General features: G+C 47.2%; 2 protein-coding genes across 2 annotated transcripts; one reads left to right on the top strand and one right to left on the bottom strand.

The window, feature by feature from the left end:
* The first annotated feature begins 2,709 nt into the window (after nucleotides 1-2,709).
* LOC138802698 (POU domain, class 5, transcription factor 1.1-like) lies at nucleotides 2,710-6,303 on the top strand. The gene is made up of 5 exons (XM_069986272.1): nucleotides 2,710-3,330; nucleotides 4,678-4,789; nucleotides 4,881-5,011; nucleotides 5,130-5,294; nucleotides 5,811-6,303. Exons 1-5 carry the CDS (start codon nucleotides 2,710-2,712, stop codon nucleotides 6,078-6,080), a joined length of 1,299 nt encoding a protein of 432 aa, XP_069842373.1. The 3' UTR covers nucleotides 6,081-6,303.
* Nucleotides 6,304-21,055: 14,752 nt separating this feature from the next.
* Nucleotides 21,056-23,401, bottom strand: FUT7 (fucosyltransferase 7). The gene is made up of 2 exons (XM_069986596.1): nucleotides 23,160-23,401; nucleotides 21,056-22,636 (listed from the first exon to the last, which is right to left on the bottom strand). Exon 2 carries the CDS (start codon nucleotides 22,629-22,631, stop codon nucleotides 21,600-21,602), a length of 1,032 nt encoding a protein of 343 aa, XP_069842697.1. The 5' UTR covers nucleotides 22,632-22,636; nucleotides 23,160-23,401; the 3' UTR covers nucleotides 21,056-21,599.
* Between the last annotated feature and the right edge of the window lie 1,237 nt (nucleotides 23,402-24,638).

Below are 24,638 nucleotides of genomic sequence, written 5' to 3'. Positions count from 1 at the left end.
CACTGAGCACAGTATATGTTATTATTTGGGCACTATATGGCGGTATTCCTTAGTTACTGTATGACACCATATAGCAGTAACGTGTATGGAGCAATCACTGAGCACAGTATATGTTATTATTTGGGCACTATATGGCGATATTCCTTAGTTACTGTATGACACCATATAGCAGTACAGTAACGTGTATGGAGAAATCACTGAGCACAGTATATGCTATTATTTGGGCACTATATGGCGGTATTATTCAGTCCTGACAATGCAGCCATGTTGGAACTTTTATGGCAATCACCAGGTCACTTACAAGTGGTTTTTCACACCTTTCAGACATGATTTATGCTAAAAGGAAACACTGCAGAGATCCACACCTGGCTCTGAGCAGTCTGTGCTGTCATCATCCGGCCATGCTGGGAGTTGTAGTTGTCACTGCAGAGATCCATACCTGGCTCTGAGCAGTCTGTGCTGTCATCCTCCGGCCATGCTGGGAGTTGTAGTTGTCACTGCAGAGATCCATACCTGGCTCTGAGCAGTCTGTGCTGTCATCATCCGGCCATGCTGGGAGTTGTAGTTGTCACTGCAGAGATCCACACCTGGCTCTGAGCAGTCTGTGCTGTCATCATCCGGCCATGCTGGGAGTTGTAGTTGTCACTGCAGAGATCCACACCTGGCTCTGAGCAGTCTGTGCTGTCATCATCCGGCCATGCTGGGAGTTGTAGTTGTCACTGCAGAGATCCCTACCTGGCTCTGAGCAGTCTGTGCTGTCATCATCCGGCCATGCTGGGAGTTGTAGTTGTCACTGCAGACATGCCAGAACTACCTGGTAACACATGAAGGACAAGAAGAAATGATTAGTTTCCTTTTTTCCTGACTTTCTTCCTCTAGGTGGCGCTGTTCACTTTAGTTAATTGTCCAATGTAAAACATCCTAAACATGGCTGCTCTCTTGTGCAGTGCCCCTCCCCCCTGTACATGGGCTGGTATTCACTTCAATGGGACTGAGCTGCAATACCAGATACGACCACAGACAAGAGGGGCGCTGTTCATGATATGAGATGGAGCCAATGGAACCTCATAAACCTCTCAATATCAGCAACTTGTTACACTGCGATGTGTGATGATCACAGAGCATTATGGGAAATTAACCTATGGGGGCTGCAGACTGCTCTACTATGTATGGGATCTGTCAGAGATTGATGGGAGTTGTAGTTCTGAAACAGCTGGAGAGGATGGGGATGGCTGCTTTAATGTCTATGAGCATGGTGGGAGTTGTAGTTCTGCACCAGCAGGAGAGGATGGGGATGGCTTCTGTTATATCTATGATGGGAGTTGTAGTTCTGCACCAGCTGGAGAGGATGGGGATGGCTGCTGTAATGTGCATGATGGGAGTTGTAGTTCTGCACCAGCAGGAGAGGATGGGGATGGCTGCTGTAATGTCTATGAGCATGGTGGGAGTTGTAGTTCTGCACCAGCAGGAGAGGATAGGGATGGCTTCTGTTATATCTATGATGGGAGTTGTAGTTCTACACCAGCTGGAGAGGATGGGGATGGATGCTGTAATGTGTATGATGGGAGTTGTAGTTCTGCACCAGCAGGAGAGGATGGGGATGGCTGCTGTAATGTGTATGATGGGAGTTGTAGTTCTGCACCAGCAGGAGAGGGTGGGGATGGCTGCTGTAATGTGTATGATGGGAGTTGTAGTTCTGCACCAGCTGGAGAGGGTGGGGATGGCTGCTGTAATGTGTATGATGGGAGTTGTAGTTCTGCACCAGCTGGAGAGGGTGGGATGAATGCTGTAATGTGTATGATGGGAGTTGTAGTTCTGCACCAGCAGGAGAGGATGGGGATGGCTGCTGTAATGTGTATGATGGGAGTTGTAGTTCTGCACCAGCTGGAGAGGGTGGGATGGCTGCTGTAATGTGTATGATGGGAGTTGTAGTTCTTCCCCTGGGGGCGCCTGCTCGGACACTTTCTAACAGTGTAACCAAAATATTTGTGAATAATAACAATTACACCGAACACTAATAGTCCCGTCTGCACTATTGCCGCAAGGTGTGAACACGGGAGAGCCGCAGGGTCCGGCAGGAACCACCCAGAATGTAACCGGGAGACTGATGGATTTATTGCATCTAATAGTCGGGGAATCTCCCTGGTGCGGCTGCTGGTGTATGCGCATATTCACACGGGACTCGAATTATGCAGAAATTAAAGAAAAAAAGTAAAGTGAAAACTTTTTGGGGCAAATGAATAAAATCCATCAAGAGTTAAAAATCCAATGTAATTAATTAATTACCCCCCCCCTCCCCCCCCGGGGGGAGGGAAGGGGGCTGAGCAGCCAATGGCCGATCACATCAATTACCAGGGGGGGAGGGGCCGGGGGGCTACATAGTCCGGGGCTTACACTTGGCTGTGGAGGCTTCAGCCTGGACACTGGAGTGTACGGACCAACCGACTGCAGACGGGAGGGGCCACAGCCGGGACATCTGACTGGTTGCAGATTTGGGGTCTTCAGCCTGGACACCTGAACTCGCAGACCACCTGACTCTTTGCTTTGGGGGTCCTCATCCTGGACACCTGACTCTTTGCTTTGGGGTCCTCAGCCTGGACACCTGACTCTTTGCTTTGGGGTCTTCTTTGCTTCCTGTTACCTCGCACTTTTCTGGTGGTCTCCCGGACTCTGCTTCTCTCGTTACTGGTGCAGAGGTTTTGGGGTGTCATGTACAGCCAGCAGGCGTACCCCAGCTTCCCCCTGCCCCATGGCCTGATGCAGGAGGGCTTTGTCGGGTACCCCCACCCCTCCCAGGCCTTCTTCTTCTCTGCGGTGAAGTCGGACACTGGGGATGTTGGGGTGCAGGGCCTTGGGGAGCACCCTCAGGTCATGGCCTGGAACCCCCCTCCAGCTGTGGAGTCCCCCAGCCCACCCCATCTCCACGGCTCCCCCCATCAGATGAGAGAGGAGACCCCCAGCAATGTGGACAAGGTGAAGATCAAGGAGGAAGAGGAGGAAAGACCTGAGAACAAATGCCCCAGCCTCTTCCCGGGGCCTCAGTATTACCCCCACTACTGGGGCAACTCCTTCTGGCCGGGGCCCCCCAACCCCAGCAGTAACCCCCAGAAGGGGCTCAGTGTCCCGGGCTCCAATGTGTACCCCACCACCCCCAGCCAGAGCCCCAACACCCCCGGGGAGCCTGCGGCCTCTAACATGGAGAGCAGCCGGTGCAGCAGCAGCGCCCCCATCCAGGAGGCGGCCAAGGAGGGGGATGCAGCCATCAACCTGACCGTGTCCAGCCCCGCCGGCCGGGAGGAGGCGCTGTCCAGCGAGGGCGAGGAGGTGCTGGTGAGTACATGGCCCTATGCAGGCTCTGCTGGGAGTTGTAGTTGTATCACTGTGAGATCTTGTATATTAGAGCTTGTAATGTCCGGGACTCCTAGGACTTGGAGGATTGATCTGTGTATAAAGGGCCAGCCATGACTCCCTGCTCCTTCTGGGGGGCCAGCAGACTGGCCCTTTAAGGGGACCTGTAATGTAAGATGTGTAGGGGGGTTTAAGTGACCTAAAGGGCTATTGGTGTCTCTTCTTTTTTTAACTATTGACAGATTTGTAATTCTGTTTAAAAAAAAAAAATCTCTCCCAATACTTATCAGCTGCTGTATATCCTGCTGGAAGTGGTGTATTCTCTCCAGTGTCACAGTGCTCTCTGCTGCCTCCTCTGTCCATGTCAGGAACTGTTCAGAGCAGGAGAGGTTTTCTATGGGGATTTACTGCTGCTCTGGACAGTTCCTGACATGGACAGAGGTGGCATCAGAGAGCACTGAGACTGGAGAGAATGCACCACTTCCTGCAGGACATACAGCAGCTGGTAAGTACTGGAAACTAAATCACAAATCTGTATAGTTCTGACACCTGATTTGTTAAAAAAATTTCTGGAGTGCCCCTTTAAAACTGATGGGGAAGATTTATCAAACTGGTGTAAAGTAGAATTTTCTTGGTTGCCCCTGGCAGCCATCAGATTCCACCTTCATTTTCCAAAGGACCTATGATGAATGAAAAGTGGAATCTGATTGGTTGCTAGGGGCAACCAAGAAAATTCTATTTTACGCCAGTCTGATAGATCTCCCCCAAAGTCTTTGACAATCAGCAGGATTAGGTGCGATTGCCTGGAGTAGTCTGACTGGGCCGGACTGGTGGAGGAGCATGTAGCACTATAGAGCCGTGTTCACACTGTTCTGGGTCCCTTAGCTTTCTGTAGTTTCTCCGTGTTACTGATACTTTCCCTCCATCACAATCTCTGCTTGCTGCCAATGAATAGCAACCTCCCAGTCAGTCCATAAAAACCTAATGCTTCTCCTGGATAAAGGTTTTCCTGTTCTAGAGGCTACAACCTGCGCCTCTCCATCTGTTACAGAACTACAACTCCTATTATACCCTGAGTATTGATGCATGATGGGAGTTGTAGCTTTCAGGTTTGAGCTCCAGACTGATACATTGTAACAAACTGTTGGGACAGGAGAACTGGATACAAATGTAACAAGCTGTAATGTGTCCATTCACGGAAAGCAAGCAGAGCTGGATACAATGGGCACATTCCACTCTTACAATTCACTGACAGCAAGCAGAGGTGCGGAATGGTGACTATAAGGTGGTGGCAGCCGGTCCCTAATGACGCTTGTTTCCCATCAGCAGGAGATGCCCAGCGAGATGGAGATGGAGCAGTTTGCTAGAGACATGAAGCAGAAGCGGGTGTCCATGGGCTTCACACAGGCGGATGTGGGCTACGCCCTGGGGGTCCTATATGGTAAGTGTAATGGAAGTCCCCAGATGTAATGGAGTGGCTTCCAGCATGCTGGGAGTTGTAGTTGCTGATCACCGTTCCTTCTGTCCTGCAGGGAAGATGTTCAGTCAGACGACCATCTGTAGGTTTGAGTCCCTGCAGCTGAGCTTCAAGAACATGTGTCAGCTGAAGCCCCTGCTGCATCGCTGGCTGTCGGAGGCCGAGAACAACGACAACCTTCAGGAGGTAGGTGGTGGAGGAGGCCACACGCACGTCTAGATGAGGGAGCGCTCTGGGGCGACCAGCTTGTACCGGCCCTTTAAGAGAACTTGTGGTTTACTACATGTTTAATCTTCAATTGCAGATGATCAACCGTGAGCAGGCCCTGGCCCAGTCCCGGAAGAGGAAGCGGAGAACCAACATCGAGAACATAGTGAAGGACAGCCTGGAGACCTACTTCGTGAAGAACCCCAAACCTGGCGCCCACGAAATGGCTCAGATCGCCCGGGAGCTGCACATGGAGAAAGATGTAAGGAGCATGACCACTATTACCTGATGTGTATGCCGGAGCTGAAATCACTATTCTGCTGGTTATTAGTGGAAACAGTCAGCAAGTAGGTCAAGGTACAAGCTGAGCTGCTGTAACGAATGTACAGAATAGTGAGTGCAGCTCTGGAGTAGAACACAGAATTTAACTCAGGAGGAGTAATGTATGTACACAGTGACCACACCAGCAGTATAGTGAGTGCAGCTCTGGGGTATAATACAGGATGTAACTCAGGATCAGTAATGTGTGTACACAGTGACCCCACCAGCAGTATAGTGAGTGCAGCTCTGGGGTATAATACAGGATGTAACTCAGGATCAGTAATGTGTGTACACAGTGACCCCACCAGCAGAATAGTGAGTGCAGCTCTGGGGTATAATACAGGATCAGAATGCTGGATAGGTCCGGATAGTACACGTTAGTGTCAGTCAGCTGCCTGTAAGCTCCCGGATTCTTGTTCGGACACCCCAGTAACATCTTGTTCCTCTTCTCCCGCAGGTTGTCCGTGTCTGGTTCTGCAATCGGCGGCAAAAAGACAAGAGGCAGGTGCCGAGCAAGGAGCACAGCGGGGAGAGCTACGAGATGCAGCCCATGGTCCACCCTCACATGGGCACCTTCTCTCTGCCCCAGGAGATGAACCCCCAGGGATATATGGCGGCCCCCCTGGGCTCCTCAGCCGCTCACTATCCGCCTGCATTTAACCATAAGGGCGACGTCTTCCCTCAGCCCGTGCCCCATGGGATGCCGGTCGGAAACCAGCTCTGTTGAGGTCGGGGACTGGTCTTATTGGGGCGAGACTAAGGGCTTCCACTCCTCTCGCCCCCTTGGGGAAGACTTTATTTAATTCTGGACACTAAGACTCTATGACTTTTATGTGACGGTGTTTTTTATTTGTCTTCCGCTTCCTGTGGGTCCGTTGTAAAGGGAGGCCTGGACTTAAAGGGTCTCTGACTCTGAAGATGACTTGATGGACCTTTGTGATCTAAGAGTTTGGGGGGGGGGGTTAGTTGTAACTAAGTTCTGACGTTCTAAGGACCCCTGGCTGGTTTTCTTTGGGGATTCTAGTTGCATTGGACTTCTTGCCCTGTAGGGACCCCAGACTTGTGTCCCCTATGGGGCGTTGGATTACTGAGGACATCTGGCCTCCTGGAGACTTTACTGACGGCCGTAGACACTTTACTGAACATTGCACTAATTGTTGCTTGGACTCTTGAAGGGAATGGTTTCCTCTGGCCCCGCCCCTGAGGAGCAGATACCTTCTACAGTTTAAATTTTTTTTTAAAATTTTTTTAGCATATTTTATAAAGTTTTAATGACCCTGCATCACATTTAGGATCATGCATGAGTCTGTGGTCAGGATGTATGCCTGGACAGATCCTGTAGTCACAACCAGAGCTGCATTAAAGGGGTATTCCATCTTATAACGTGACCTTGTTTTGCTTTAGGTCCCCGCTGATCCTGAGAATGGAGACCCCTGTATAGCGGGTGGCCGGGCACTGATGTGCAGGGGGTGCAGCACTAGACCACATTCTCCAGATCGGTGGTGGTCCCTGAGGTCAGACTGAGGTCAAAAATCTTATCAATTGGTTTCAGGAAGCTATATTTGTAACTTTGTAAGTCTCCAGTTTTCTAGTACTTATCAGCTGCTGTATGTCCTACAGGAAGTTGTGTATTCTTTCCAGTCTGACAGAGCTCTCTGCTGCCACCTCTGGACAGTTCCTGACTTGGACAGAGGTGGCAGTAGAGCACAATACACCAGTTACTGCAGTACCTACAGCAGCTACTAAGTACTGTAAGACTGGAGATTTTTGAATAGAAGAAAACTTTCGGAAACCAGTTGAAAAGATTTTTGCCGGAATACCCCTTTAAATGTGAGGGCTGCAACAAAGTAAAGCTGTAGATTAAGTTTTGGCCTGTAGATGGCGCTGAGCTTCATACTATAAACTACTGTAGATGAGGACAGATGGCCCTTCTGTCTGCACCATCTTAGAGGTGGAGCAGCATGTATTGCTGGGGGAGGTTGTTATAGCAGAGCTCAGATGGTTGTGCAGTCCCTAATCCATCCTGTAGATGCGCTTCATCTCTATTGTGATGGCTTCATATGTAAGATTGTGAGATCTGATTGGTTGCATTATTAAAACTTTACAAAAAAAAGTCTGTGCAGTGATATTACTATGTTGCTCCTAAGGCCCCTGTTAGTATAAGGAAGGGGTGTATGTACTTGGTCCAAGGGGTGGGATAGAATTAGGAAATGGGCTAGATGGACCAGGTTGTCTTCTGCTGACACACATGTATATATTGGACTGCACCACACTTGACTACAGGACACATGTGGTATTGCAGCTGGGCTCCATTCACTTCCAATAGACACAACCCATGGACAGGTGTGGTTTCTGGAAGGGGGCTCCCTCTAGGGGTGGGTGCAGGGTATACACCTGTAGAAATAGGGACTTGGGGGTCTCTTCTATACCCAGGCTGGGGGGCAATGGTTGTAGGACCCCTGTATATAGTACCAAGCTCCTGCTGTTCTATGTAATAGGAGCAGCACAGTAAGTTTAGGCGCCCGCTGTGTGTAGTGAGGTTAGATGCTCAAGAACAGAGTAACCCAATACAGCACTATACCACCAGATGGCGCCACCACATAGTCAGCAATGGAGAAGTCTGGTAGATAAAACTACAATATCGTGGATTATTACCAGATACAACTCTGCAGGTATAAGTTATACATGGCCTGTGTATAGTGATATGGAGCACGCTGGTATGACTATGTCCTGTATATAGTGATATTACAGCTGTATGCATAGAATTAGTAAATCCCCAGGTTATACCAGCTGTACAGTACATATAATTATATACAGTATATACCCAGGTTATACCAGCTGTACATAGATCACTATATACAGGTTATACCAGCTTTACACATCATTGTATATACCCAGGTTATACCAGCTGTGTATATATATATATATCACTATATACATGTTATACAGCTGTAAATTACACAATAGATTGTTGGGGAAGTTGCATGTAATGTGTAACCTGTGATTTATCTACTATAAAATGTTTCCCAGTAGTCACACTTATATCCCAGTGGTCACATGACCAGCTCCTGCCTGTTTGCTGTCAGTGAAAAGGAACATTTTCCCCTTTTTTTTGGGGGGGGGGGGGGGCAGCTGAGGGTCTGTTTATGGTTTCAGGAGAGCGATCTTGTCTCAGAATATCTGGCACCTCCTTGATGTTTATAACCCCTGCACCCTGGCTGGTAGGGCAGGAAGCCCCATCTGCTGTATCACGTCCTTATCGTCTACCATGTTTTGTAGCAGTGAGATGTGGTGACTGCAGATTATATATATATATATATATATATATATATATATATATATATATATATATATATATATATATATATAAATTAGTGGTTAGAAAACCTCGACATTTGCAGGGTCCTTTCTCTTATGAAGACCCTTCTCTCTATTAGTTTAGTGGAGGAGTCTTGGTTCTATCTTCCATGTAAGAATTATGGAGGCCACTGAGCTCTTGGGAACCCTTAGTGCAGTACAGATGTGTTTGTCTTATCAAGATTTCCTCCTCCCAGTCCTGTCTCTGAGCTCTACAGGCAGCTCTTTCCTCCTCCACCACACCAGGGGCATAACTACCACTATAGCAGCCATAGCGGCTGCTATGGGGCCCGCTGCATCAGGGGGCCCCATGGCCTGCTCCTGCAATACACTGGGCCCCCTGAGCCGTCATCATTTGCAGCACCGGGTGGCCCTGCTGGTCTCCTGGGTTTTGCAAATGTCCCTTTAACTGCAAGCACTCCTGACCAGAGCTAGCAGTTATGTAGTTATGACTTAACTTGACCGTTTAGTGGTCAGTCGGGGGGGAGGGGGGCCCAATCAAAAGTTTGCTATGGGGCCCAGCCATTTCTAGTTACGCCCCTGCACCACACAGTCCTGTCTCTGAGCTCTACAGACAGCTCTGTCCTCCTCCTCCACACAGTCCTGTCTCTGAGCTCTACAGGCAGCTCTGTCCTCCTCCTCCACACAGTCCTGTCTCTGAGCTCTACAGGCAGCTCTGTCCTCCTCCTCCACACAGTCCTGTCTCTGAGCTCTACAGGCAGCTCTGTCCTCCTCCTCCACACAGTCCTGTCTCTGAGCTCTACAGGCAGCTCTGTCCTCCTCCTCCACACAGTCCTGTCTCTGAGCTCTACAGGCAGCTCTGTCCTCCTCCTCCACACAGTCCTGTCTCTGAGCTCTACAGGCAGCTCTGTCCTCCTCCACACAGTCCTGTCTCTGAGCTCTACAGGCAGCTCTGTCCTCCTCCACACAGTCCTGTCTCTGAGCTCTACAGGCAGCTCTGTCCTCCTCCACACAGTCCTGTCTCTGAGCTCTACAGGCAGCTCTGTCCTCCTCCTCCACCACCACACAGTCCTGTCTCTGAGCTCTACAGGCAGCTCTCTCCTCCTCATGGCTTGGTGATTGCCCTAATGCATTGTCAGCTGTGACACCTTATATAGACAAAGGGGTGGAGTCTTTCAGGATCCCATCCAATTAGCTGAATTTGCTACCAGTGACTCCAGTCAGGGTGCAGACACATCTCATAGATGATCAGGAGGTTCTATGTGATACTTCTATATAGAGGAAGTTCTATTTGGGTCTCAAATTCATCCCTCCAGCTGTTGCAAAACCACAATTCCCATCATGCTCTGACAGCTAAAGCTTTGGATTTGGCTCTCCAGGCATAATGGGAAATGCAGTTTTGCACCAGCTGAAGGGCCGCAGTTTGGAGGCCATGTTCTATTGGATGCTACTCCATAATACAGTAATAGATTAGTAGTTTCCCTATGACAGTGCCATAAAGAAGGGATTCCATGTGATAATTCTGTATTGTATACCTTCCATGTGATTACTCTACATACAGGAGTAATCCAGTGCACATTGTAATACAATTGTGGTGTCCCACCATGGGTGGTGGTGTGTATGCATTGTGTAATTGTGTTAGTCATTCACTCAGGTTAAAGTGGCAGATGAAGTATTCTATTTTCCCCACTAGATGTCTTCACTGTCTTTTGTCCACTATGCACAGCTGTAGAATAATGGGTTAACTCTTGTATGTCATGTGTTTTCTCTACTGACCAGTCACAGGTATCCTGTCATATTCTCTTTCATGCACTCAGCCCTGTAGGAGTGGTTAGCTCTCTGCGGGAGGAAGTACAGGGAGGTAGTTGTTGCAGGCCCGAGGGGAGACTGGCTCTGAGGGAGGCTTCTGTATGCAAGCCACCACTACAGTTATGCAGTGCTACGTTCTAAGTAGGGGGAGAGAAGCCACCTAGGAAGTCACCCTAGCCCACGCCAGGAAGAGGAATCAATCCCAGTAGGACAAAGCTACTGGAATTGGTCTACGTATCCTACTGCGCAGTGCAGGACAACTGGGTAACCTTGGAATTCTTCTACGGCCAAATAACCGACAATGTGCTACCCACCTAGGACTGGTTCTACGCTACTAGGGGCAGAAGGCAGTCAGACTTAGTCTAAACGTGAGTACGAGTATCACTTATTTACCTCTATTTACACTTCAGTTCCAGCAGAGTACAGAGTCTACATTGGGCAGGGCTCCTCTGACAATTCCTCTCCCCTCTACTTCTACAAAAGCTCTTACTACTTCAAGCACCTACTCTAGAGAAGCACTGATTGTACTCTTTTGTCAGCCATCAAGATTGTAAAGATTTGTATTGTATTGCATCTGTATTGATTTTACTGTTCTCTGGCAATTGTGTTCAGTAAAGTGTTCTAGTTTTATACTAAATGCAGGGGCTTCCTCTGTCTGCACTGGCACCTATACACACACCACCGCCAGGGCTATATTAACAGCTGCTGCTGCCGCCGCCCTAGGCACAGCACCTGAAGACGCCCCAGCGCGGGGGAGCGTGGTTTTGGCCACATGCATTTCTTTACTTGTAGAAACATTGAATCACATTTTCATGGTTTTTAACTGCTTATAACATAAATTTCCACATTGAATCAATGATTAGAGCCGCCTGCATGTTGTCTGATGGAATTCTCACCACAGGATTGGTAGGTAATAGCTCCAGGCTTCACAGTTATAGGAGACCTGAACATACCTCCCCCACCCCCCTCAAAAAGTCACCAGATTTACTGGCAAGTCTGACCAGGAGGTGGGAGATTAAAAAAAAAAAAAAAAATTCTGCCCCCCTGCTCCCTGGTGCTGCCCCCCTGCAAGGTGCTGCCCTAGGCACCGGCCAATGGGTGCCTAATGGTAAATACGGCCCTGACCACCGCACACCTTGGGTTATTTTTCCTCTTCTCTGTGGGTGGCAGCATTGAAATCCCGGGTGGGTCAACTACTACTCCAGGTTGCCGTGACAGTGCCCAAAAGACCCGCAACAAGCCCGGAGGTTACAGATCATTTGGGGACATAAACCGGCCACAAAACAGGTATTAACCTCACACCTGTGCACTACTACAGTGCTGGCGTCCACACAAATAACATCACTGGCAGAGTACCACATAATCCTATATAGAGAGCAGTGTCCATATGACTTATGGGGTGGGGTGATTCTTCTGTATAGTGTACAGTATATGTGATACCTCTGTATAGTGTATATATGGTCCATGTGATACCTCTGTATAGTGTATATACGGTCCGTGTGATACAGACTCTGTATAGTGTATATACGGTCCGTGTGATACAGACTCTGTATAGTGTATATACGGTCCGTGTGATACAGACTCTGTATAGTGTATATACGGTCCGTGTGATACAGACTCAGTATAGTGCATATACGGTCCGTGTGATACCTCTGTATAGTGTATATACGGTCCGTGTGATACCTCTGTGTATAGTGTATATACGGTCCGTGTGATACCTCTGTGTATAGTGTGTATACGGTCCGTGTGATACCTCTGTATAGTGTATATACGGTCCGTGTGATACCTCTGTGTATAGTGTATACGGTCCGTGTGATACCTCTGTGTATAGTGTATACGGTCCGTGTGATACCTCTGTGTATAGTGTATACGGTCCGTGTGATACCTCTGTGTATAGTGTGTATACGGTCCGTGTGATACCTCTGTATAGTGTATATACGGTCCGTGTGATACCTCTGTGTATAGTGTGTATACGGTCCGTGTGATACCTCTGTATAGTGTATATACGGTCCCTGTGATACCTCTGTATAGTGTATACGGTCCGTGTGATACCTCTGTATAGTGTATACGGTCCGTGTGATACCTCTGTATAGTGTATACGGTCCGTGTGATACCTCTGTATAGTGTATACGGTCCGTGTGATACCTCTGTGTATAGTGTGTATACGGTCCGTGTGATACCTCTGTGTATAGTGTGTATACGGTCCGTGTGATACCTCTGTATAGTGTATATACGGTCCGTGTGATACCTCTGTGTATAGTGTGTATACGGTCCGTGTGATACCTCTGTATAGTGTATATACGGTCCCTGTGATACCTCTGTATAGTGTATACGGTCCGTGTGATACCTCTGTATAGTGTATACGGTCCGTGTGATACCTCTGTATAGTGTATACGGTCCGTGTGATACCTCTGTATAGTGTATACGGTCCGTGTGATACCTCTGTGTATAGTGTATATACGGTCCGTGTGATACCTCTGTGTATAGTGCATATACGGTCCGTGTGATACCTCTGTGTAGTGTATATACGGTCCGTGTGATACCTCTGTGTAGTGTATATACGGTCCGTGTGATACCTTTGTGTATAGTGTGTATACGGTCCGTGTGATACCTCTGTGTATAGTGTGTATACGGTCCGTGTGATACCTCTGTGTATAGTGTGTATACGGTCCGTGTGATACCTCTGTGTATAGTGTGTATACGGTCCGTGTGATACCTCTGTGTATAGTGTATATACGGTCCGTGTGATACCTCTGTGTATAGTGTATATACGGTCCGTGTGATACCTCTGTATAGTGTATATACGGTCCGTGTGATACCTCTGTATAGTGTATACGGTCCGTGTGATACCTCTGTATAGTGTATACGGTCCGTGTGATACCTCTGTATAGTGTATACGGTCCGTGTGATACCTCTGTGTATAGTGTATATACGGTCCGTGTGATACCTCTGTGTATAGTGCATATACGGTCCGTGTGATACCTCTGTGTATAGTGTATACGGTCCGTGTGATACCTCTGTGTATAGTGTATATACGGTCCGTGTGATACCTCTGTGTATAGTGTGTATACGGTCCGTGTGATACCTCTGTGTATAGTGTGTATACGGTCCGTGTGATACCTCTGTGTATAGTGTGTATACGGTCCGTGTGATACCTCTGTGTATAGTGTGTATACGGTCCGTGTGATACCTCTGTGTATAGTGTGTATACGGTCCGTGTGATACCTCTGTGTATAGTGTATATACGGTCCGTGTGATACCTCTGTATAGTGTATATACGGTCCGTGTGATACCTCTGTGTATAGTGTATATACGGTCCGTGTGATACCTCTGTGTATAGTGTATATACGGTCCGTGTGATACCTCTGTGTATAGTGTATATACGGTCCGTGTGATACCTCTGTGTATAGTGTATATACGGTCCGTGTGATACCTCTGTGTATAGTGTGTATACGGTCCGTGTGATACCTCTGTGTATAGTGTATATACGGTCCGTGTGATACCTCTGTGTATAGTGTATATACGGTCCGTGTGATACCTCTGTGTATAGTGTATATACGGTCCGTGTGATACCTCTGTGTATAGTGTGTATACGGTCCGTGTGATACCTCTGTGTATAGTGTGTATACGGTCCGTGTGATACCTCTGTGTATAGTGTGTATACGGTCCGTGTGATGCCTCTGTGTATAGTGTGTATATACGGTCCGTGTGATACCTCTGTGTATAGTGTGTATATACGGTTCGTGTGATACCTCTGTGTATAGTGTGTATATACGGTCCGTGTGATACCTCTGTGTATAGTGTATATACGGTCCGTGTGATACCTCTGTGTATAGTGTATATACGGTCCGTGTGATACCTCTGTGTATAGTGTATACGCTCTGTAAGATGCTTCCACATAGAATAGTGTCTGTGTGATCTGTATAGCAGGACCTGGCGCTGTGATGTCACTGTACCCGCACCCCCTCCCCCTCCCCCTCAGTGCCAGCCGCCGGGCCAGGAAGAACTTGTGGTTTCTTTATGACTTTCATCTAAATGTGTTATTTTCTCCCTAGATGGGAGGGGTCCCTGCGACAGCCTGACTATCTAACAGGAGGATTTGCGGCCGGGCTGAGATTTATACGTTTTATTTTGAAGTTCGATTCTTTTACTTTATTTTGTATGTCTGCATTGTCACATAAATCAAAGAAAGAAAAGAAGAATCCCCCCCCCCCCAACTTAGATATTTAGTGCATTAGCATTGAACCCTTTTCTGACTCTATAGATAGTCCAGTGTAATGCTCTGCAGTTACAGCACTAGGCTCTTTAGTCCAGTGTAATGCTCTGCAGTTACAGCACTAGGCCCTTTAGTCCAGTGCAATGCTCTGCGGTTACAGCACTAGGCTCTTTAGTCCAGTGTAATGCTCTGCAGTTACAGCACTAGGTCCTTTAGTCCAGTGCAATACTCTGCGTTTACTATGCCCTTTAGTCCAGTGCAATACTCTGCGTTTACAGCACTAGGTCCTTTAGTCCAGTGCAATACTCTGCGTTTACTATGCCCTTTAGTCCAGTGCAATACTCTGCGTTTACAGCACTAGGTCCTTTAGTCCAGTGCAATACTCTGCGTTTACTATGCCCTTTAGTCCAGTGCAATACTCTGCGGTTACAGCACTATGCCCTTTAGTCTAATGTAATGCTCTGCAGTTACAGCACTAGGCCCTTTAGTCCAGTGCAATACTCTGCGGTTACAGAACTATGCCCTTTAGTCTAATGTAATGCTCTGCAGTTACAGAACTATGCCCTTTAGTCCAATGTAATGCTCTGCGGTTACAGAACTATGCCCTTTAGTCCAATGTAATGCTCTGCGGTTACAGCACTATGCCCTTTAGTCCAGTGTAATGCTCTGCAGTTATAGCACTATGCCCCTCAGTCCAAAGAGAACCCCCAACCAAAGCCTTAAACCAGCATCTGGGACTTGCATAATGTTACTATCTATGTGACTGGTGGCATATGGGAGCATTGGTAGGGCCACGTTCTGCTGGTGCGCGGCTTCAATATAGCTGGGGTATATGGGTGTTTTCTAATCTTTGCGAATTTTCTGCGCTGTTGGTTTTTATTTTAATTTTTTGTTTATTTTTTAGGGGGGGGGGGGGGAGGGGGGATGGAGACAAGACTGTCTTTGTGGAGGAAACTGAGGAATCTGACAGGGTCTCCAGCTCGTATTAGAGGCCTAAGAAATCCGTGTCGCAATGAAGAACAAAGCGTCAAAAAAGGGAAATTCAGACCGAATGTTGCAAAATGTCCAAATGTTTCACAATGTCATGTTAGATCCTTGACACATCCTCCCTGCTCCCTGCAGCCTCTGTCCGCCCCTGTGTTTCCCATCCTCTCCATTACTGTACAGTAACTTATAATATCACAGATTCTGCTGTTTCTGAATGTTTCATCTGTTTTACATCTTATTCAGAATAATAAATATTTGTTTTCGGGGTGTGGAACCAATTGTCTGCAGATCAGTGATTTCTGATGGGATTTTATTTGGTGTAAGAGTGGATTTGGATTAAAAGCGCCGTCCCGGAACGAATTATGCTCCTAATCCAAGGCACCGCTGTGTGTGTATATAAGCGTAGCTAGTTTGGAGCAGATAGACAACGCTCTGGTATGGATTGAGTAACATCCACAACACAGGCACTGGCGTCATGTGACAAAACTCAAAGGTCCGGCTGTATCTCGGCCATCCACCACAATAGTGGCGTCACACTTCCATCTAGCAAGTGACCGGCTGTCCCACCGCTACATCATCTGGGGGCTCACCACACATATATATATATATATATATATATATATATATATATATATATATATATATATATATATATATATATACACATATACCTATCCTACCTATCCTGGACAGTCTGTGGTGGATGGAGGAGACATGATGTCCCCGATGTGCTCAATGGGATTCAGGTCTGGGGAACGGGCGGCCAGTCCACAGCTTCACTGCCTCCATCTTGAAGGAACTGCTGACACACTCCAGCCACATGAGGTCTAGCATTGTCCAGCATTAGGAGGAACCCTAACTGGACCAGCATATGGTCTCACACGGGCTCTGAGGATCTCATCTCGGTACCCAATGGCGGTCAGGCTACCTCTGGCAGCACATGGAGGGCTGTGCGGCCCCCCCAAAGACATGCCACCCCACACCATTACTGACCCACTGCCAGACCGCTCATGCTGAAGGACGTTGCAGGCAGCAGATCGCTCTCCACGGTGTCTCCAGAATCTGTCACGTCTGTCACATGTGCTCAGTGTGAACCTGCTCTCATCTGTAAGGAGCACAGGGGGCGCCAGTGGCCAATCCTGGTGTTCTCCGGTAAATGCCAAGCGTCCTGCATGTGAGCACAACCCCCATCTGTGGACGTCGGGCCCTCATACCATCCTCATGGAGCTGGTTTCTAACCGTTTGTGCAGACACATGTACATTTGTGGCTGCTGGAGGACATGTTGCAGGCAGGGCCGGCGTTAGGGGGGGCAAACAGGGCAATTGCCTGGGGGCCCCATGCAGCTGCCGTGATTCCTGGGTGTCTGATTCAGGAATACAGGGCAGCAGCCTCCACCAGAGGGAGCTCTCTGCTGTAACTAATCCCCATCACAGGCTGACAGAGCTGCTGGAGCCCACACCTCCCTAACCCTGGCTGCGGCAGGGCAACACACTGATTGGCCGGGCGGGAGAGCAGTACGCCAGGACCCCGTGCAGCGAGGACCGGTAATGTATACAGAGTGGGAGCTGGGCGGCAGCTGAAGGGGTTAAGCGGCCGGCAGAATTACATACAGGCAGCGGTTGTTCAGACCGCTGCGTGTATGTACTGACAGTGATCTGCCAGGACCTAGCCGACTCGCAGCCTTAATAACGCTGCGAGTCGGTACGTGTGAAGCTAACCTAATAAGTGATTGTTGTGTAAAAGCTTCTGGTGGCCGTTATCTGTTACAACCATCAGCCCTGAAGGTCCAGCACTACAACTTTCTACAGCGGCAGCTCGTATTTACAACTCCCAGCATATCCTGAGGGATGCAGGGATCAGTAAATGCTGGGAGTTGTAGTGCCTGCGGCTGTTGTAGTTGGAGGGTCTTAGGTACATTATACAGTGTGTGGAAGTGACCCCAGAACAGCACTAACGTGTGTATGTAATATATATATATATATATATATATATATATATACACACACACACACACACATCATCATACTACTACCTCCTTCATCCTCCTGCACCTCCATCATCATACTACCACCCAATCATCCTTATGCCCCTCCATCATACTACTCCCTTCATGCTCCTGCCCCTCCATCATATTATTACCCATCCATCATCCTCCTACCCCATCATACTACTACTCCCTTCATCCTCCTGCCCCTCCATCATATTACTACCCCTCCATCATCCTCTTACCCCATCATACTACTACTCCCTTCATCCTCCTGTCCCTCCATCATATTACTACCGCTCAATCATCCTCTTACCCCATCATACTACTACTCCCTTCATCCTCCTGTCCCTCTATCATATTACTACCGCTCCATCATCCTCCTACCCCCTTCATCCTCCTGCCCTTCCATCATACATCATCATAGTAGTACTTCTCTCATCCTTTTGCCCCTCATCACCATACTACAGCCTCCTTCATCATTCTCCAGCCCCTCCATCTGTATTTAAAACAAAAAATTCCATACTTACCTCACCTGTAAGGTTCCTCCATTCCCCCAGCGACTCCTTTCCCTGCTCTGCTTCAGTGAGATCGCTAATGCCAGAAGGGGGTGGAGCTTCCCACGGCAGGGGCGGAGCTTCCTGGGACATACCCAGGACACAGTTTTGGTGGGGCTGTCTCCTCAGAATTGGGCAGTCCCGGCAAAAACATCTATTTATCCTGCTGTAGCACGTCCGATGCTCTATGGCTGTCTGGGGGCCCCAGCTGCTGGACGATCAGTGGGAGTGGAGGAGGGACCCACCGGAGGATCCTCCGGTCCTCCGGTGGCCCAGTCCGACACTGGAGCCTGGTAATACTGATCACATGATGAAGCCTGGTAATACTGATCACATGATGAAGCCAGGTAATACTGATCACGTGATGAAGCCTGGTAATACTGATTACATGATGAAGCCAGGTAATACTGATCACGTGATGAAGCCCGGTAATACTTATCACAGGATGAAGCCTGGTAATACTGATAACATGATGAAGCCCGGTAATGCCGATCATATGATGAAGCCTGGTAATGTCGATCACATGATGAAGCCTGGTAATACTGATCACGTGATGAAGCCTGGTAATACTGATCACATGATGAAGCCAGGTAATACTGGTCACATGATGAAGCCTGGTAATACTGATCACATGATGAAGCCAGGTAATACTGGTCACATGATGAAGCCAGTGATACTGATCACATGATGAAGCCCGGTAATGCCGATCATATGATGAAGCCTGGTAATACTGATCACATGATGAAGCCCGGTAATACTGATCACATGATGAAGCCCGGTAATACTTATCACATGATGAAGCCCGGTAATACTTATCACATGATGAAGCCAGGTAATACTGATCACAGGATGAAGCCTGGTAATTCTGACTACATGATGGACCCCGGTAATACTGATCACATGATGAAGCTGAGTAATGCTAATCACATGATGGAGCCTGGTAATACTGATCACAGGATGAAGCTGAGTAATGCTAATCACATGATGGAGCCTGGTAATGCTAATCACATGATGAAGCCTGGTACTACTGATCACATGATGAAGCCTGGTAATAATCACATGATAAAGCCCAGACAGTCTATTAAGACTAAAGTGCCCACATGATCATTTTGTCTCTAATTATGTTAACAAAAAAAGCAACAAAACTGCGACCATGTGAACGCAGCCCAAGAGTGGTTATCAAGGCTTCACCCACAGGAATTTTATTTTGTAACATTTTACCCTGTAACAATGTATCTGCACTTAAAGGGCAACTCCACTCAATTCTACTTTCCTACATCAGGCTGGAGAAGGCACAGATTATTAATTTTTTTAACTCTGCTCTTTCTAATTGTTTTCCTTGAGGTATCGGCAGTGGCGCGCAGTAGGGTGAGGGTGCGGCCCCTCACCAGGTTACATAGGGTTTCGGTAAACCCCGTCCCTCGGTTATTCAGTCTGATTCATACTGGCACTCAGGGCGTCTGCCCGCCGACTTCTACTAAAGTCTCACCAGCCGTTTCTATCTGACTCATCGGACGTGTGAAGATGGCCGAGATTTGTATGACTTCCCCCCATGGGTGTGAAATGAGACATAGACATCACCATTGAGGAAGCCATTTAATGAGGACTGATACATATAACAGCATCCCCCATAATGCATCACTCATATGAGCCCCGCCCCCTGGAAGGAGACGTTAGCTGCTTCCTCCATTGATAAAACTACCCAGCATTCCTTGTGTTTCTACTTAAAAATAAAAGACAAAAACAAATAAACCCCCCCTAAAACTTGTGATCTCACACTTCTCTGTATTCAGTCACGGAGATCATGATACGCCATGATATGGGTGACAACCCCATAAGAACAAAGATGGCCGACCAAGGTCTCCGGAGGAGACATTATAAAGCAGCTCAATGGGGGCGACAACTGTATGTAATGAATATACGTATAACGTCATATACCATACAGAGGGCAGCCCCGCCCCCACTATACTATGACATCACAACGAAGTGCAAATTGTAACATAATCCAGAGGTAATAAAAACTGTGTATAACGGATAAAGAGGGCAACAGATCAACCTACACATATCTAATATACAATATCCTGTATGGCATGTATGTGCGGAACATCATATACCAAAGGTTACCATATAACCAACATCTGCTGCACAGGTATTATAGTAGTTATATTCTTGTATATAGGAGCAGTATTATAGTAGTTATATTCTTGTATATAGGGAGCAGTATTATAGTAGTTATATCCCTGTATATAGGAGCAGTATTATAGTAGTTATATTCTTGTATATAGGAGCAGTATTATAGTAGTTATATTCTTGTATATAGGAGCAGTATTATAGTAGTTATATTCTTATATATAGGAGCAGTATTATAGTAGTTATATTCTTGTATATAGGGGCAGTATTATAGTAGTTATGGAAACAATGAGACAGAGAATCTCGCACTCACCGACTTCACAGATGCTGGTGGTTTTATTGCGGGTACATCAGAACCAAGTGCAGCGGGGAGAGGGGAGATGAAGACGCAGGTGTGTTCACAGGAGCAACAACTACAATAGTAGTTATATTCTTGTATATAGAAGGCAGTATTATAGTAGTTATAAAGAAGGCAAAAAAGAAACAGAGTCTCGCACTCACCAACTAAAAAATACAGGTGGTTTAATTCAGACACATCGGAACAGGTTCAGCGGGGAGAGGGAAGGTGGATAGCAGGTGCGTTCACAGGTGCTTGTGAACGCACCTGCTATCCACTTTCCCTCTCCCCGCTGAACCTGCTCCGATGTGTCTGAATTAAACCACCCGCATCTTTCAGTTGGTGAGTGCGAGACTCTGTTTCTTTTTTGCCTTATTTGCATCCCCCTTTTTCTGCCGTCTCTGCACCGCAACCCAGTGGTGAAGACACGATCGTTGTATGCTGCAGCCTCCAGCCCTCTGTGTCTCCGAATAGTGTGTTATATATCGGTTGGTGCCGGTCGGATCGCTCTCAACCCTGCCATTATAGTAGTTATATTCCTGTATATAGGAGGCAGTATTACAGTAGTTATATCCCTGTATATAGGAGCAGTATTATAGTAGTTATATCCCTGTATATAGGAGCAGTATTATAGTAGTTATATTCTTGTATATAGGAGCAGTATTACAGTAGTTATATCCCTGTATATAGGAGCAGAATTATAGTAGTTATAGTTATATTCCTGTATATAGAGGCAGTATTATAGTAGTTGTATTCTTGTATATAGTAGTCATATTCTTATATATAGGAGGCAGTATTATAGTAGGTATATTCTTGTATATATAGGGGCAGTATTATAGTAGTTATATCCTTGTAAACTGGAGTGGTATAGTATTATTATAATACTGCTCCCCATATGCATTGCTCCTTAAACATTTTCGCTATTAAACCACCTCCTTATATCTGTGTAGACTTTGTTCTTGGGTAGACTCGGATACTTGGTGCAGATCATGCAGAATCTTTCCCTCCAGTCGTTGTAATGCTTGATGCCATAGACTTGCCTCCATCGGAAGAACTCTTGGTAGCGTTGTGGGGTAATTTTCCCTATAAAGTCTGATAGATTTTTCGGTGATGGGAAGTCTGAGATGTGAATAAAGGAGTCAGAAGGTAAAAACTTTTCATAGTTTTGGCGTGGTGGACCCAATACGATGGGGACAGCCCCAGCAAGGAATGCGTTCCTCCATAACTTCTCGGTGATGTAGTCTTTATGGACTGAGTTCTCCAGTGCTAGGTAGAACAGGTATCTGGACATAGTTGGGAGAAGACAAGAGGAACATAATGGTTTTCTATTGGCTTTACCATAGACATCAACCGTGCGGTATGAAGAAAACTCCTTAAAAAACTTGGCTCTTTCTTGAGTCCGGCAATAATTACTCACCACCCAGGAGACTAAACCCGTCTTCACAGTGTCATTCAAGTCCATGGGGAGGTTAGGAACCATCTGCCCATATGGCACAAAGATGTCCGAGTCCTCTCGATAGGTCAACGTCCAGTTGAATGTGTTATTCCATTTGGAAAGCCCCATGGTATTGGAAGGAGATTCTAGAGTTGCCCAAACCCACATCTGCTGAGGAGGTCTAGGTCCAGTAGGCATCTCATGACCTATGGCTTCCAGCTCCTTGTGATGGAACACGACCACATCGCTATGGTTGAACATTTTACGGTCATCCGTCAGTCTACAGTTCTGGATGTTGTAGATGCTGAGGCAAACATCTCCTGAGAGGTTCATGGGCTTGTAGAACGGCCAATGCCAAATCAATATGGTGGTCTCTTTGTTAGAAGAAGCAGAGATTTCTTCAGAGCCGAAGAACAGAACAAATCTCATGTTCCAGGCAAATATAGCCAAGACAAGGAGGCTTCCTAGCCTTGACCCTTGCTTCAGTTTCCGGCCTACGGCCATTGTACCTGGGGAGAGGTCAGAGAGGGAACCCTTTAAGACCTGGAACCATTGTGAACCCACCGAATAAAAATGACTCATTGGTTTTACTAATTCACATTGATTTCTATGGAGAGTGATGACCCCTAAAAGGTCACTTCTACATTAATGGACCCATCAGCCAGACTGTCTAGCTATGGAATACCCCTTTGGGGACCATGACACTGTGGCCGCCCAATGTCTGCTGCAGAGCACATCCAGGGGACGACCCATTCTTGCACTGAAGTCGACCCAGGGGCCAGCTGGTTGCCATTATCCCTGATTTTTGGCCCTTACAGAGGGAAAGGAATGGGTGACCATGTAATTCAAGATCACAGTCATTAGTTAGGGACGTTAGTCGCCCCCTAACCAGTAGTGGGACCACCCATGCTGAGCTACACTATTGAGTCCTGAACTCTTTTAAAATGAATATTTTAGTTATTTATTATTTATTATAATGAAAAAATGTAAATATATTCTAAATAAACAAATAGTTTTATCCCTCCGACCTACCTGGATTGCAATTGGCAGGGTCTTGGCTCAGGCGGTGGTCGGTAGATGGTGGTCTGCAGGTCACAGATCAGGGTCATCGGCTGGAGGACACAGGAAGAAGCTCCACAGAGGGGGGCACCACACTGGGGGTCCTCACATTCAGGACAGGCAGAGATTGAAAGCAGGTGTCTCAGTGGGGAGAAGTGTCGGCAGAGTTTCACAGACTCAGTTCCTTCTGCTTTTTGTGCCGCCTGTGCCCTCCTCCTTCCTTTCCACAAAACTTGTAAGTGTTGTCAGATTTGTAGCCATAGTGTTCCGGTGTTGGTGAGAATTCACATGTATGTGCCATGTGCCAGTCATATAGATACCAGTCTCATGATTGAGACCATCACTGGTAGAGCGTACCCACTGCAAACCTCCTAATACACACTTCAGCTGCTGCAGAACCTCATTATACACCTCAGCTGCTGCAGAACTTCATCCTACACCTCAGCTGCTGCTGCAGAACATCATCATAATACACCTCAGCTGCTGCAGAACCTCATAGTTCACCTTGGCTGCTGTATAACCTCATCATTCACCTCAGCCAGGCCTGGACTAGCAACCTGGCATACCAGAACAATGCCTGGTGGGCCACCCAGACCACAGGTCAGTGGGCCACCTGCTCGCTGTTCATTTGCACATGCACTGTGCAGTGATTGAGGGAACAGCGCGACCGGCCATCTCACTATTCAATCACCAATAAATGCCGCTGTCATTGACAGAGGGGGGCACAGTATTCGGTTGCCTGCAGGGGAGTGTGTTTATCGCTTACTGCAGTGGTATAATCCTTTTTTTGGAGGGGGGGTTGCTACATTGGGATTACATAAGGGGGGGCATAGAGGGGTCTGTACTATATGTGGGCACAGGGGAAATTTGTTTACCACATGGGGAAACAGAGCAGCTTAACTACTATTTGGAGGCACATACTGGGCATAACTGCTTATATAAGGGCACAGAGGGGGCACAGTTACATATGGGGACTTTGTATAGAGATGAGGATGATGCTGGAGTGAGAAGCCTAAAATGTTTTCTGGTACATTCTGCAGAGGCGAGGCATCACCAGGAGAAGTCTTCGTGATGGCCGGAGCCAGATGGAAAAGAAAAAGCAAACAACTTTGTCTATCAAAAATGTCAATTGTAATTCATACACAGATGTCCCCTGTGAGTCACTGGATGTAACAGCACTATAATCACTTACATAGTGTGCAGAACCTGTGTACCTCTATACGGTCACTGCTGAGCAAGCATATTGGTCTTTTTATAGTGAATTTTATGATATCAAGGGACATTATAGTGGTAGTGATGGTAGTGGTCATGGTGTGGTGGTATTATCTGTCCTGTGTGCACTGGTAATATTAGTAATACAGTAATACCTCGGTTTTTGAACGCTTTGAAACTCGAACTGCTTGGTATTCGAACAAAAATTTACCCAGAAGTAGTGTTTGGAATTCGAACTTT

The sequence above is a fragment of the Dendropsophus ebraccatus genome, chromosome 10 (assembly GCF_027789765.1).
Source record: "Dendropsophus ebraccatus isolate aDenEbr1 chromosome 10, aDenEbr1.pat, whole genome shotgun sequence".
In the NCBI taxonomy this organism is placed as follows: Eukaryota; Metazoa; Chordata; class Amphibia; order Anura; family Hylidae; genus Dendropsophus; species Dendropsophus ebraccatus.
Note: the sequence above shows the minus strand (reverse complement) of the source record. Positions and strands in the feature narration are given on the sequence as shown.